Source organism: Artemia sp. Qi Xiang Cuo, chromosome 2 (assembly GCF_049724085.1).
Source record: "Artemia sp. Qi Xiang Cuo chromosome 2, ASM4972408v1, whole genome shotgun sequence".
Taxonomy (NCBI): Eukaryota; Metazoa; Arthropoda; class Branchiopoda; order Anostraca; family Artemiidae; genus Artemia; species Artemia sp. Qi Xiang Cuo.
Window position 1 is genome coordinate 64,436,390 of NC_142795.1, and position 15,668 is coordinate 64,452,057.

The 15,668-nt window shown below is 37.8% G+C and overlaps 1 protein-coding gene across 2 annotated transcripts in view; it reads right to left on the bottom strand.

Annotated features, from left to right (window-relative positions):
• Positions 1–8,202: 8,202 nt before the first annotated feature.
• The window catches only part of RpL31 (ribosomal protein L31), a 36,972-nt gene continuing 29,506 nt past the window's right edge, over positions 8,203–15,668 (bottom strand). For both annotated transcript variants that reach the window (XM_089102446.1, XM_089102442.1), the window contains exon 3: positions 8,203–8,408. In XM_089102446.1, coding sequence (XP_088958572.1) covers positions 8,258–8,408 — 151 coding nt within the window. In that variant the 3' untranslated portion in view covers positions 8,203–8,257. The remainder of the gene's footprint in view (positions 8,409–15,668) is intronic.

The window sequence follows — 15,668 nt, forward strand, 5'->3', positions numbered from 1 at the left end:
TACGAAATAAAAATACAGTTCGAAATAAAATTATTTTCAGTAAAGTGCAAATTACGTTCTGGTCTTTTAGCATTAATAGTGATTAATGGTCGTTATACGCTTGCAATATTATTTGACTTTGTTTCTGCTCATCTTTAGTTTAATGTAGCTCTTTAACTTTCCTTTGAAAAGCTTCTTTTCTATTTTTTTTTTAATTAGGTTCATCTCTACGCAGGAATACTTCTTAGGTAAAAGTGTGATAGAGCTTACTGTGAGCAAAAACTGATCCTTAGCCCCATTTCCGTTTTTCCCTAGGAATCAAAAGATTTCCTTATTTTCACCATGCTTTTCTTATAATTCATTTGTTTTTCAGTTTCATTTTCAATTTTTACTCTCCTCCCCTAATACTGTTATTTAGAAATTCACTGCATTTGATTGCACCTGATTGCACTGCATTTGCACGAAAAAACGTCACGTGGGCAGATCATTACTGGATTTTTTTTTCACATTTACGTCAATTTTTCTCAATTTATATTCTGAAGACATGATTTTTTTTTGTTAATTCATATTTCCTCTACTTTTTTCTTTATTGGGCATCCACTTTTCCTTCCTTACATAAACCCCTTCAAATTTACAAAATAGAGCAATCATGTTGATTTTTAACATTAAAATAATCGATTGCTAGTTGTACATTTTCATTGCTTATCAGGTATCTTTTTTATTGATGAATATTGTTTCACTGGTATATCAATTGTTGCCGTCAGCATGTTTTGGTTAACTTTAGGTTTTCCACAGTTATTTCCAACTAGTTCACAACTCCATGATTGCCCAATATAACGTAATTCTGACTTCTCTTTTAAATAAAGACCTACAGTGCGACAAAGGTTTAGAATCAGTCAAGCTGAACCAAAAACATGGAATTAAATTCCAATCGCAATTAGAAATTTTGTTGATAGAAACCTATTTTTACGTCTAGTTAGAAAACATTTAGTAGGCCTTAGCGTTACCCCAAAAAATAAGAAAGAAAAATGTTTCTAATTTTATTAGGAAGCAAACACTCAGGATATAACTCAGTCTTGTCTTTGTCACACTAGTAACGGTGATGTAAGTTCCGGTTATGTAAAATCTTAAACATTTTTTTTATTATTTTACGGGATAAGGCTAAGGCCAATCTGCAATATGTATTCAAACTAGACGTAAAAAGGGGTTTCTATCAACATAATCTCTAATTGCGATTAAAATTTAATTCCATGCTTTTTGGTACAGTATGACTTACAAGCAGTAAGACATGTTTACGTGCGCCCATTCTTTTAAAATTCGTAGCAGTCACGATGTACTTAATCAAATCAAATGCTTTCCTGTAATCAACGAGTAGCAAATCAACGAAATCGTCTCCAGGTTCGAGCCATTTTACGATCAGGTGATAAAGCCTAACTAAATACAATGTGGTACTACACCCTTTTAAACAACCATATTGGTACGGGTCAAGTGACTCTGTGACTTGCGACATAAGTTCGCGATAAACAAAGGACTCAGTGACTTTGGCAAGGTTCGGCGATATTCAAATGGGTCTCAACTGATCACAGCTTTTGGGATGCTGCACCTCTGGAACGACACGTACATAAGCTTGTTCCGAAGGCTGGGGGAACGAGTGGTCCCTTAAGCACTAATTAATGACCAAAATTAGAGGTTTCGCAAGAAATATAGCATATTCACGCAAAATTTTTACTGGCAACTCACCAGGATAGGAAACACAGTTATTTTGCAGCTTCCATATCTCCCTTTAAACTTCGTACTCAGAAACTTGCTTGATTTCATCGCATTTGCAGTCTTCAATACGAGTATTCAACTCAACTTCACTCAATGATGAATAAGTGGTACAGATTTCGGTAAAGAAAGAATTTACTTCTTGTGCTGATATCAAAGTCCCATCTGTTTTCAGCATCCATAGCTCACTACAAACAGAATTTCCGGTCATCTTTTTGACTGCCAAATACCACTTACACGAATCACTATCAAACAGGGGGGTAATTTTCTCAATAACATACTTCTTTTTAGCATGTCTACTGACACTGACAATGCGGTTCTGTAACTTTTTCGCAGCTGAAAAACACCAGCATCTAAGTTTGATCGATCGCTTCAGGTCTTTCGTCATCCACGGCTAGTCAGATTCAAAAACTGGCACTACTATAGTCGGGAAAAATTCATGAAACTTTTCGAACAGCAGGGAGTTGTGTTTCAACCTTAAGGTTCAAGTAAGTGATTGAGCATATTTCTTCGAATGAGTAATTACCAATCCACTCACCAAAGGCACATATAGAGTCCCGGTTCAGTAGACGAACTGTCAATTTTCTTCTTTTCGGTTTCGGCATGTTATTCTTCGCTTGTAACAGGATTACAAAATGATCGGCGGTTTAGAATGGGCCTATTGAAAGGGGAGGACGGTAAAGTACACTGACATTAGTAAATATTAGGTCTAAGGTACTGCCACTTTGATGGGTGAGAATGTTCACTACTTGCATCAGATCAAGGGCATTGGATAGCCACTGTTTTTGGGCTGATTGAAGTCGCCTCCAACAATAAAGGCGGGAGCCACATATGCACGTCGAAACTTATCAAAGCAGGATTGCAAGAAAATCACAAGATCCTTTCTGTTTTTGGCACTTTCAGGATAATAGACAGATGCCACTGTCAGGCACGAAAACTTCTTTGCCAGTTGAGAAGGCTTACATTCAGATCAGACTACTTCATGGCAAGTCACTGGGGGCACTTAGCAGTTTTAATGGGAGGTCGTTACGAAAATACAGTCCAACAACACCGCCTCTGCGGCTTAGGCCTCTATCACGGTGGGTGTAAGAAAACAAGTGTAGCCTTTGATATATCCGGTATTGTTTGTGATATCCCAACATTCAGTCACGATTGCTATTGGTACACTGGATTCTCGTAAGAAGACTTCTAGTTCGTCCATCTTGTTAGTCAAGGAGCGGGCGTTGGTCATGAGAACAGAGGGAAATTGCAATTTGGCAGACAGGAGTTCACGACATAAAACAGGAGGAGTTTTGCTGGAATCAGCAGAAACAGTCACATCAGCATACCATGGCGTAAGAGTCGGTGGGATTTCATAGTGCGTCTGACCGTTTACTTTTACGAGTCACCATAGTCTAACTTTCTGTTTAGTCTTTAATCTGCTCAACAGATCTGAAACATGCACTGGGATAAAACGTCACATTCTTTTTGCTTCCAGGCTTGCCTCTGCGTCTGTAGGTGGTTTCTGGCAACGTCACAGCAGAGTCATCTCGTGGCCTTTTTAGAAGTCCAAATTGCCATAGTGACGAATGTAAATAGCGCTACTCCGTGTCGTGTGAATAAAGTTCGTAAATCGTCGATTTTTCTGTGACTAAGAAGGTTCAAAATCAGGGGTACTCCTTAGTCCTTAAAACTCTTCCTGTTAGAATATCTGGTTTTTAAGCTCACCATGAGAGCTAAAAACATGAGACCACACACTCGTAATAATTTCTGAGATAGTTACATGCGTCTGAGCCATTCCAAATTTAGGTTCTTTGACAAAATACTTGCTCCTTTGATCTGAAAACTTTGGATCATAGATTTTGGATTTTTTAAGAAATAAAACCTTTCCGTTTCGTTTGAAAAAAGAAATAAAAGTTCAACGTTTTTTTCAATTCTGGGAAAGACAAAACTGAACATATCCTTGGCGGTGGCGTTTACACATGTAAGGTAAGTGATGATTTTGATTCTGCCTTGGCCCTTCACGTTTTTGAGCTTACAGATCATTTACTTGTTCTTGACAAAGTAATCTTAATTTCCAGAGTAAATGGTTTACTACAATCTTTTAGGGACGGGGGGGGGGGGGGAACTGAACCTAAAAAACATTATATATTTTCAATTTTGTTAACAAACCAAAAGACAATACTTGCATATTACTACTACTGCTTCATCGGCAAATATAAGCTACTACTAATGAATTGAATAAAAACAGACCATGCGTATGCAGGTTGTCAAAAAGGTATATCATCAAAATCTCAGAAACGGCTAATGAGTATTAAGTTTTAACTTTCAGAGAATATTGAGGATGATGTTAAAGTAACGAAAAGGCACTATGTGCACACTATCACTACTACTAGTAGCAGTACTACTACTGTTAAAGCTACTAGTGATGCTATTACAAAGGATAAGGGGATTTTTCACTACTAAGGCTCAGGGTGTTTTTTCACAATTAAAAAAAGTTTGAAAGAATAGGAAGAAAAGTCTGCAAACCAAGATTAGAATATTAGAAGCTACAGTAATGACAGTAGTCAAATGTGGGTCTGAAGCATGGGCGCTTCGAAAAGCGGATGAAGATTTGCTATATGTTTTCCAGAGAAATTGTTTTAGGATTGTTCTGGGTACCCGGATGACTGACCGTATTTCAAACAATAGGCTGTATGAAAAATGTGGTTCAATACCGCTCTCTAGGGCTATAATGAAAGAAAGGTTGAGATGGCTAGGGCATGTTGTGCAGATGAAGGATGACAGATTGCCGAAGATTGTTCGTTTCGGCCAACCGTCTAGGACTAAACGGAAAACAGGTCGTCCTCGTCTGGGATTGGAGGACGTCATAAAGAAAGATTTAAAGGAAATAGGAACTTCGTGGGAGGGTCTAAAAAGGGATGCTTTGAATAGATTGGGATGGAGGAGGAGCGTGCGTAGCTGTGTTGGCATCAGGTGGCTTGGTGCTGCAGTAAGTTGTTAGTAGTAGTAGTTAGTAGTAAGGAGATTTAAGATGAAACTTTCAGGAAATGTTGAGAAGGGTATTGAACTGAATCAAAATTTGATATGAACAATAAGAAAAAGCAGAAGCAGAGATTGCTGATGACCAATTTTATCCTAGAATTTAACATGAACAATAAAAAAAAGTAGATGCATAGAGAGATCAGCACCGATATTGCTAATAATAAGGTAGTAAGTCAGGATAATAAAAGTAACGATTACTTGCATGTATCACTTTCTGAGAAGCGAGGAGAAGTAGCAACTTTAGCGACTAGTGAAGATAATGCAAAAGCTATGACAGGTAGTAACATACAGGAATCTTCAATCAATATTGATTAGCTGTCGAAAATAAGGGATGATGACAATTGCATAGAAAATATTGTTTCAGAGGAAGAACCGCAAAGAGGAGAAAAGACAGCAAAGAATAAAGAAAAGCGACAGAGATGAGTTTGGGCAGAGGCGTGAAGGTGGAATTAGTAGAAAATTGTGAGGCTAAACAGATTAAAATTCATGATGAAGCCAACATGGAATTGGCAAAAAAAGTTTGATCTACAGATATGGCCTATATGAAAAAAAAATATGGGATTCAGAAATGGAAGGTGCATATCATCAGACGGTGCAAAAATTTAAAAATTGCCGAGCTCAGTTGGACATTTTCGTTGCAAAAGCAAGGAGACTCTTCCAAAGAGTCAACTACGAGTGACCTCTCCAAGAGAATATCACTCGAGTCAAAGTATGCTGCAGAAGGAGACAAAGAAAGAAACGCTACAGGAAAAGAATGTAGCCCACAAAGAAGCCAAAAAAATAATAGCCGCAACTACACCCGCTAATAAAAAAATAAATTACCCTGTCCATGTAGAAGGGACCCAAACAAAATTACAGCCAAATCTTCTTAGTGCTGTGGAAGAAGAAAATGATTATTTAAATTTCAAAATCCGATGTTACAAGACTAGTCTTCCAGCTCAGAAGACACATTTACAGAGAACAGTGACAGTGCTCATGTTGGAGAATGTCAGTATTCAATATGGTCTCGCTTTAAAAACTATTTAACAGACAAGCTAGGGAGTAATATACTAAGACAAAATCCGTCTGGTAAAGTAAAAGGAGAAAAGAGCGATGATGGAATGTCTCCTTGACATGGAGAAGGAATTCCTACTCAAGAACCAGGAGCCAACTGTGATGCTTCAAGTCTATTGGAAAAGAGTCAAAACGAAATAATGAGCGCCATCGCTTACTTTCTATTATTGATAGTTTTAAATCAGCTCCAAGCAATAAACAACTGAGAATTCGAAATGGTTAAAGAAATAAAATCACCATCAATACAAAAGAAAACACAAGGTCTATATACAACTGTGCCAGAGATGGATATACATATATCTTGCATAATCAAAGGACGTTTTTCTGTAGAGTAATGTTTCATGACGGGAGTCTAATCAAGCTTGGAATATAAATGTACATATAGTTTCTAATATGTTTTTATATGCTTCTGAAATTGGTGCTTCATGTGTTTTGATTTAGGACTGTCATAATGGTAGCTTGCCCAAGACCATGTACTGAAAGACCGTTTACAAAATGCAAAATGTGATGTATGTAAGAAGGAGGGTAAGGATCGAGGGACCACGTTCGGCTCCTTCAATTAAACGCACTAAAAATGATGGCATCATTCTGCTCTAACAACATGCACAACCAAAATCAGATTAAACTAATACTAAATGAAATACTAATATTAATTTTTTGAAAACTTTTTGAACAAAAGGTTTTTCAAAGAAAATTAAAGAGCAAGATGCAACCCTAGAAGAGCTGAAATTAAGTCAAATAGTAATTAGAGAGAAAAAGAAACATAAATTAATATCAATTGCAGAGACTAACAAGTGTCATTATAGTATCGATTTTAAAGTCTTGTAATCCAAACAATAAAAATTTCCTTATATTTTTGTTTGTAAGGCTTGTTCAAATTTATTGACATCATAAGAGGTGTACATGGAAACTGGCAAAGATAGTATTTTCAGTTATACTCAGATTTTTTAACTTTTCAACAAGGTAAACGGAGTTCTTTAAAGTAAGATTTCCATCTTCTTAAAAGAGGTTGAAAAATAGTAGCCGAAAACTTTACTAGTCTCGCAGATGGAAAACTAAACGATGCAACAGGATATTTTTGTTATAGATTTCTAGAAAACCGTAAAAATTGAGAGTAGAGCAACCTTTGGGGTAAAATTTTCTATACATTTTAGTGGTAATTAGTCTTTTATCTTTTAGTTTTCAGCTCTTTTCTCAATTGCTGGTATGCATTTATCTGTGGGGCCAGCTTTTATTTCTTCGCAAGTATTTTTATCCATGAAAGGATACAAGTTTGCTTTCATAATCTATCGTGTCCATAAAAACAACTGGGTTTCTCTGTCTGCTTTTGTGTTTTTACCTTTTTCCGAATCATGGAAGATTTTAGTTTCTTCTTTCGATTGAATTGAAAGTGACATAGAGGGGTAAAAATCAAGGATACTCTTTAGTCCTTGTAACTTCTCCTCTTAGAATATCTGGGTTTTCAACCTCGCCATGAGAACTAAAAATTCAAGACACACACTGGTAATAATTTCTGAGATATTTACCGGCGTCTCAGCCATGCCAAATTTAGGTTCTTTGACAAAATACTAAGCTCCTTGAAAGTGAAAACTTTGGATGATAGACTTTCTAAGGAAGGGCCCGGGCAAAATCTATGAAGAAAAATCCTTGACTGTTGAAAATTTTGCGGTAAACAGGTAAAACAGGAAAATAATCAACTCCCCCCTCCTTTACTCATTCCTACAAGTGAAAATATTTTTTTTTCATTTTATCATAAGTCCCGAGATCTCATTAAACTTGTTTTGTTTTAAAGAAACAAAACCTTTCGTATCGTTCAAAAATGAACTAAAAGTTGAACGGTTTTTTAATTCTAGGAAAGACAAAACTGACCCTATCCTTGGTAGTGGCGTTTGCTGAGCCCCATTTTCACGTGGAAAGTTTTAAATTTATAGAACAAGCCAACAGCTAGAGGAACGACTACATTATCACATGCTTTACAAAAAGATAAATTTTTAAAATCCGATATTGAAAATAATGATTTAGATTCTGTTTCGGCCCCTCGCGTTTTTGAACATCCAGAACATTTAGTTATTTTTTACAAGGTAATCTTAATTTCCAGAGTAAATGGCTTACTACTATCTTTTAGGGGGGGGGGGGAGAGAAACTGAAAAAAAACGATCTAATTTAAACGAACAGTTATAGGGTACTTGCTACTTACCTTGTATTGGTTTACTAATTGGGAACTCTTACAGAGAGGCGACTGAGGTATGGGGACATGATGAAGAAAAGTGATCGATCAGATAACCTTCAAATAAAATCATTCTATTTTTTACTTAGCATTTGTCTAGCCAAAGCGATGATAGCCTCGCAAACTTTTCTTAAAAAAGAGAAAGAAGACTGTTTCCGCTCCTTGTTTTATTCAGAACATAGAATAGATCAAAGAACGTGAGAAGATCTACTCTTCAGATACTTCAACATTCTCAGTTTGAAGGTTCTTGAAGCTAGATACAGGGATGAAGGTGACCATTGTGTACAATTTATGTGGAGAATCCTCATCCTCGTTTCTTCTGCGGGACAAGCGAACGCGGATTCTGAAAGGTACGTTCCTAAAAAGAAATAATATATGAAATATATGTATAGAAATTCTATGGCAAGAAGAAATATACTTCGATGTTTCATGGATTGACAAAACAATTTAACGTAAATTTTTCCTTAAAAAAAAGAGAAAATATATAATATCTGAGGGTTAAAACTGGGGGTCTTAGGAGCAGATATTTCCTAAGTTCATGAAGACGCTATCAAGATGGTATATGTAAGCATCCGTCTATTGTCACTTCACCAAAGACTGACGTAACTACCCTTTAAATATCGCACTTTCCTCAGTAATCCATGTGAGTCCGGCTAAATTTATAACAGATGAACGTAGCAACGACAGTTGTTGTTTAGGTAGCTTGAATGAAAATTGAGTATTCTTTACCATCAAGCTACCATAAATCCATCTTTCTGGCAGTTGTTTAGTCTCTGGCATACAGCAATGTGTTCCTCATAAACAATTACAATTTACATGAAAATTTATTAGAATTATGACTCGACATTGCTAGACGTTCCATTGATATGATACAAATGTAATTTCAGTCATTTTTTCCAGCAATGTGTTTGACACTTTTCACATTCGGTATAACTAACTGTTCAATCGAGATCCCTCCCCCAAACACTATTCTCAGGCACTAAATCAACGGTAATTTCTTGAGTGGAGATCTCACTTGAACAACCTGCCCGTTGCTCATTAGGAAGTTTCAACAGAGTAATTTTTAATTTATGAAGGTGACAATGCCGAGTCCCCGTAAATGTTACACCACCCTTTAAATCAGTGGTCCCCAGCCAATTTCGGGCCATAAACCACCTAGGCATTTTTAAAAACATGATATCGCCCTCGTGATAAATCCAACTTTGTTATCCAGAATATTACATGAATTCACCTGAAGGAAGCTTAAAAGGCCATTAACTTGGCATCTTGGTTCGGGTCGTCCTCTAAGCATATTATATACTAATGAACATATTGCCTGAATACAACACCTTTTATATAATGCATACCATCATTGCAATTCTATCACGAATCTTTTGTGCCCTTTAACTGCATTTGAATGTGACGTCATTCACATGATTTTTCCCCCTAAGGCTTTAAAGTTTAGTCCTCCGAAGGGCGCAAGCACAAAATATTCAGTCACAAAAAAGATAAAATTTTATTATTAATTTATTCTTAGATATTACAGAGAGTAAGATCGTTAATGGCAAGAGAGGGCGAGGGTGTGAGAAGAGAAAAATTTGATAACATTAGAAGAACATTTCGGCGATCATTCTAGGGCGAATTATCACCTTATCAACGAATTACGCCTAGTCCCTCATTACTTTATAACACTGGGTAACAGCCAAAAAATCGCCAGGGGTTTCTCAACTGATTTTGACTAATTTTGGTGTTTCGAATCCGAATATCACATTCATTTTGCTAAATCAGGTCAACATTTTTAGATTCAGACATAGGCCTACCTGACTAGCTATCACACATGCTATTATCAGGTGTTTTGAATTCAATCACGTTTTTGTTGAAGAACATATTAAATTATAGCATTGTTATTTCTCTAAAATAGCTGCATATGTGTATGCGTGATTGGAAGTTTATTTGATTAACCCTTAGCCAATCAAATTGATTCTAAATTTCATTGCCTGACATTAACCTGCATTTTTCTTTTTCTTTCACTAGATTGATATGGCTTCTGCGCGACGGTCATGCAGGAATGATCTTGACGTTTTCTACTACGTCTGTAGAGATTACACGCTGTCAGTGGACATGAGGAACATCAAAGGATTTTTAAAGCATGCCTACGAGGCTTACATTGAAGTCAAACTGGGTGACCAAGATAAGTCTTGGGCACCGCATACTGTGTGCACGACGTAAGTGGAATACCTGGGGCGGTAGACGAAGGGTGCGAAGACTTCACTAAAGGTTGGGATTTAGATGGTTCGGAGGGAGCCGTTAGACCATGCATCGGATTGTTACTTTTGCGCCATCAATACTATCGACAACAATCGGAAGAATCGACACAGCCTCTAGGACCCTGACCTTCCGTCTACCTGCTGTCCAGTTGCTCACTGCGAATAAATTCCTGCACCAGCGTTGAAAAGAGCTTCCCGACAGCGACCACAAGGTCATCAGTGCAGACGAGGGAGGACTTACATAAGAGCATAATAAAGAACAATATGGTCTGCAGCCCTTTTCACAATGCGAGCTTAATGATTTGGTTCGGGATCTCAGCTTGTCTAAGACTTCCTCTGATCTCTTGGCGTCCAGACTCAAAGTAGAAAGATCTACTTGGCGATGATATGCGTATCACTTTCTTTCGTAGAAGGTACGAAGACTATATGGGCTTCTTATGTCAGGAGGAAGACCTCGTGTACTGCCGAGTTTTCGCCGGCATTATTGCTAAACTTGGCGCTTCTCAATACGATCCGAGACATTGGCAACTCTTTATTGACAGCACCAAGCGCTCTTTGGAGTGTGTGCTCATTCACAACGGGAACCAGTTCGCTTTAACTCCTCTTGTGCACTCCACACCTCTCAAAGAAAAATATGAAGCAGTAAGTACATGCTTGACAAAATCCAATATTAGCAGCACCGTTCGATAATCTGCGTCGATTTCAAAACGGTGAGCTTTCTACTTGGTCAGCATTACCGCTTCACGAAATACCCATGCTTTATATGTATGTGGGACAGTTAAGAAGAGATCTCAGAACTATGTAAAGAATGAGTGGCCGGCGCCTGAGTAATTAGCATCTGGGGCGATAAACATTATAAACGAATCTAATTGACCGGGAAAAAATATCGATCCCACCGCAACACAAGAAGCTAGAATTAATGAAGCAGTTCACGCACGCTCTGGACAAGGATAGAAGGTCCTTCAACAACCTGTGTCGAGCCTTTCCTCAACTGACCATAGAGAAGCTGACCGCCCATATTTTCAATGGCCCACAGATACGGCAGCTCATAAAGGACACAGAGTCAGAATACCTAATGAACATGCCAGAGCGCGCTGCAAGGAATTCGGTTTTGCAGGTGGTGAACAACTTACTGGGGAATACGAAGGCGGTAAACCACGCCATCCATACTCGTCAGCAGCATGATAGAGGCCTTCCAAAAACTTGGGTGTTTAATGAGTATAAAGATGTACTTCACACATGGAGAGGTTTCCCGAAAACCTTGGGGCGATGAGCGACGAGTAGGGAGAAAGGTTCCATCAGGACATGCGCCAAATGAAGGATAGGTAACAGGGAAGTTGGGATGCAATCATGATGGTGGACTACTGATGGTCACTGAAAAAGACAACACAGCAGCTTCTCACACACAGGAGTCGAAGGAACGCTGATTTATCCCGTGAACTTACAATTGAGTGCCACGTAACGCTCATTCTTTTACCAATATTTTGAATTATGTTTATCAAATTTGATGGTGTATATAAAAACTGGATTTGGATACGTTGACTGTTATTTCTTGAGGAAAACCGTCAGGGGTTTCTCAGCTGATGATCCACAGAAATTTGTTTCTTTTTACGCAAAATAGATTTTAAAAAAATTTCTGTAGCAAAAAATCCTGACCCAATTGAGCAAAACCCTAGTCATTTTTAGACTCAGAGCATCAAAATTAGTCTAGTTCAGCTGGAAAACGCTGGATGATTTTCAAAAAAGAATTTTTTGTTACCCAGTGTAATTGTTTAAACATCCAGAGAATATACAAATAAATGTTATATTCTACATTTATGGTTAAAACCCAATTTGATCTTACAAAAGCTGTGATAGGTGACTCGGTTTGAAACTCAACGCCCTTGCGAGTGTACCACTCATTTTCAAAACAAAATTTGACCTAATTTCCCTGAAATTAGGAAAGCACCCTTAAGTCATAATGATACTTAACAAATGAAAGAAAATCTGGAATCAATAAATAGTTTTTCCTGAATAAAAAATTCCAGGCGGCAATCCTCCTTTTATTCAGTCCATCCAGTGTCAAGTTAGAGCTGACATTATGCCAAAACCATAGATTAATCATAGCAGACAAAGTTATGGATTCAGTATTATTAAAAAAAAAAGAAGAAAAGAAGCTAATAAATTAGCAAAAAAACAAAAATTGGCATACTTCTTGCATCATATTTTTTTTTGAAATCTGAGGAAAAGTTATAATACATACAATATTAACTACATGCATTTTAAAGTCATGGAAAATTACATCATTATGCCGTATATGCTCTTAAGAAAACAATCATAATATCGTACAAAAAAAAAGGCACGCACAAAATTACACAAAATTTTACATTTTATGCATTATTCATTGGGGGAAAAAACTTGTGTAGTACAAGAGCATAAGTTGTCTCATTAGCGTCACTACTTTCATTAATTGCACCCGTCTGACAAAACACACCTTAAAATATTTATTTTTTCCCCATTCCATATTATTGCATTATATTCCATTATATTGCCTCCAATCAGTGAGGCAAAAAAAAAAGAAAAAAAAATTACAGAAGATTGATAAAAGCTATCTTGGCGTCCTTATCCTGGGGATCATTATACTTGAGGTGAAACGTAAAAAGAAAAAGTAGTCTGGAAAAGACGGATTAAGTCAAAAAGAAGTAAAATAGAAATAAAGTTCCAGTCGAACTCAGTTAACAAAATGACTCTAGAGGACAGATTTCATTAAACAACTAATCATTCGAAACCGACCCAGAGAATGCAAATAGCCCAATCTACCTTTTTTTTTATTATTTGTCTCTGAAGCTTAGGGATGGGGCCAAATGGAGGTTATAACTGCACAAGATGACCTAATGCTAACATAAGGTTATTTTCGAACCGCCTTAGAAATTATCCTTTTCACAATAACATATATAGTATTACTTTAGAGCAGTATTTCCAAACTTCTGATGAATGTGTACCACTTTCCTTAATTTTTGTAGCACTGAGTACCCCTCGCCAAAAAAAAAAATGAATAAATAGTCCATAAGAATAGGAATAAATTAATTTTCGTTTTTTGGTACATTTACAAAATTTTAAGAAAAGAGAAATCAAATTGTTCATAATAAAATATATTTTTTTTATTATGAATAACATTTATCTGGATCAATGAAAAGGAAAACATTATTTGTGCTGACATGACAAATCATCGTAATTTAGTTGGGTCCATTAGATGCGGTTTGATCTCTATTAGCCTGTTGACATAGACATAGACATAGGTTTATTAAGATCGAACAGCGTAGCCATGGCTAATTTATGTCGTCTTTACAACAATATGAGAAGAAAAAAAAAAAATACAAAGAACACTATAAAAACACTAACACGTGAATTCAAATAACACTAAGTCTTGTTGTATGCTTCAACGAAAAAGGGGACAAACGTGTTTTTGTAGCGGTTGGTCCTGCAGACAGGGGTTTGTAGCTTCGACTGGGATCTGGTTCTTTGATTAACAGGAGCATCAGGTGGGAGGATCAGTCTGTGATGGGGCGAAGAAAGCAGTGACTTGCCGAGAGACATGATCAGTGATAATCGTCTGTCGCTGAGAGATTCAAGGTTCAGTTCTTGCAAGAGTTTGTTGTAGTCGTCACTTCTGTTACCAACGATTATGTTAACAGCTCGTTTCTGCAAAGATTCAAGGTCATCGCAAAGGTAGTGGATGCTCTGGACAAAAGGTCCCCAGACAGCGACGGCATATTCGAGTAGAGGTCTCACATACGTAATATAGGCATTTTTTAGGCTTTGAGTGTCGCAGCCAAACCTGCGCATCAGGACTAGGGTCTGAAGTGATGCATTGCCAGCCTTAATAACCTTCTCCACGTGTTCGGTGAATGTGCAGTCCATCGATAATGTGACTCCGAGGTTTTTTGCAGATGGAACAATAGGGAAAGGGACTTGCGGGAATTCCAGATCACGTTTTAAGGGGCAAAACCTGAGGATCATTGATTTATCTGCATTCAGTGTCAACTTGTAACGTTCACAGTCCTCAGAGAAGGATGCCAGAAGGGTCTCGCTGAACTGACGTTCGATTACACCTTCTCTCACGAGGTATTTGAGGACAAATGATAAATCGTCGACGAATTTGAGTCGCTCTTCGAAATTCTGAAGGAAGAAGTTGATGAGGGAGATAAATATGAAACCAGCAAGTCTTGTACCCTGAAGGGCTCCACAGGTAAGTTTAGACCAGTATGAGATCAAGTCACCTTCAAACAATGGAAATACACACTGCATTCTGTCCTGAAGGAAGCTCATCACTAATGCAAGAGACCGCTTCTGTGCGCCCATTGCTCACATATTTTTTGCTGCCGTAAGATGACAAATCAGGTCAAATGCCTTCCTGAAATCGGCGAGAGCTAGGTCGATGAAGGTACTGCCCTTGTCAAGCCACTTAAAGATAATGTCAACTAGGCGCACGAGGTATATCGAGGTATTGCAACCTTTGAGGCCGCCATACTGGTAACGGTCTATGTTTTCCCGCGTTTGCTTGAGCAATTCACGCAGGATGAATGACTCGGTGACTTTTGCAAAGGTAGATGTGATTGATATCGGTCGTAACTCGTTGCAAGATTTGGGTGTTTTAGTCTTCGGTATAACACGCACAAATGCGCGTTTCCAGCACGACGGGAAAGTTGACTGGGCGAAACATTCGCTGATGATGTGTCCAAGTGGCTTGGCAAGGAAAAGAGAGAACTCTCGTATTAACCTTATAGGTAGCTCTTCAGGAAAAGAGCTACTGGATGGACACAACTTGTTCAGCTCATTGAAAACTTGATACTCAACTATTTCGATTTCACCTTCGTCAGGGCATATTGACAGTAGATTCTCTATTTCAGTGTTAGTTGGGGCAGGAAAGGATGTACAAATGTCAGTAAAGTAATTGTTGACGTCATTTGCACTCACGAGTGACCCATCATCGTTCAGAATACGGATACTGGATGATACTGTTCTTCCAGCAATCTGCCTCACTAGACGGTGCCATTTACGGGGATCCTTTTTTATTTCAGTGTCCAAAAGGGATTTTCCGAAGGACTTTCTTGCCTCGCGACAAAGGCTAACGATTTTGTTTCTTAATAATCGTAACGACGTTGCGTCACCACTTGACTGCCTTACAGTGGTTTTTTCGCGACTCAGCTGTTTTATTTTTGGAGTGATCCAGGGCTTGTCAGATTCGCTCACGACAAATTGCTTTTCCAGGAAAACTTCTAAGTATTTCTCATAGAGTAGGGACTGAAATATTTCTGCTTTCCTGTTGACATCGCTTTCGTTGTCTACTTCGCTGAAGCAGTGAGTGCCGACCCACATTCCGTACGTATTAA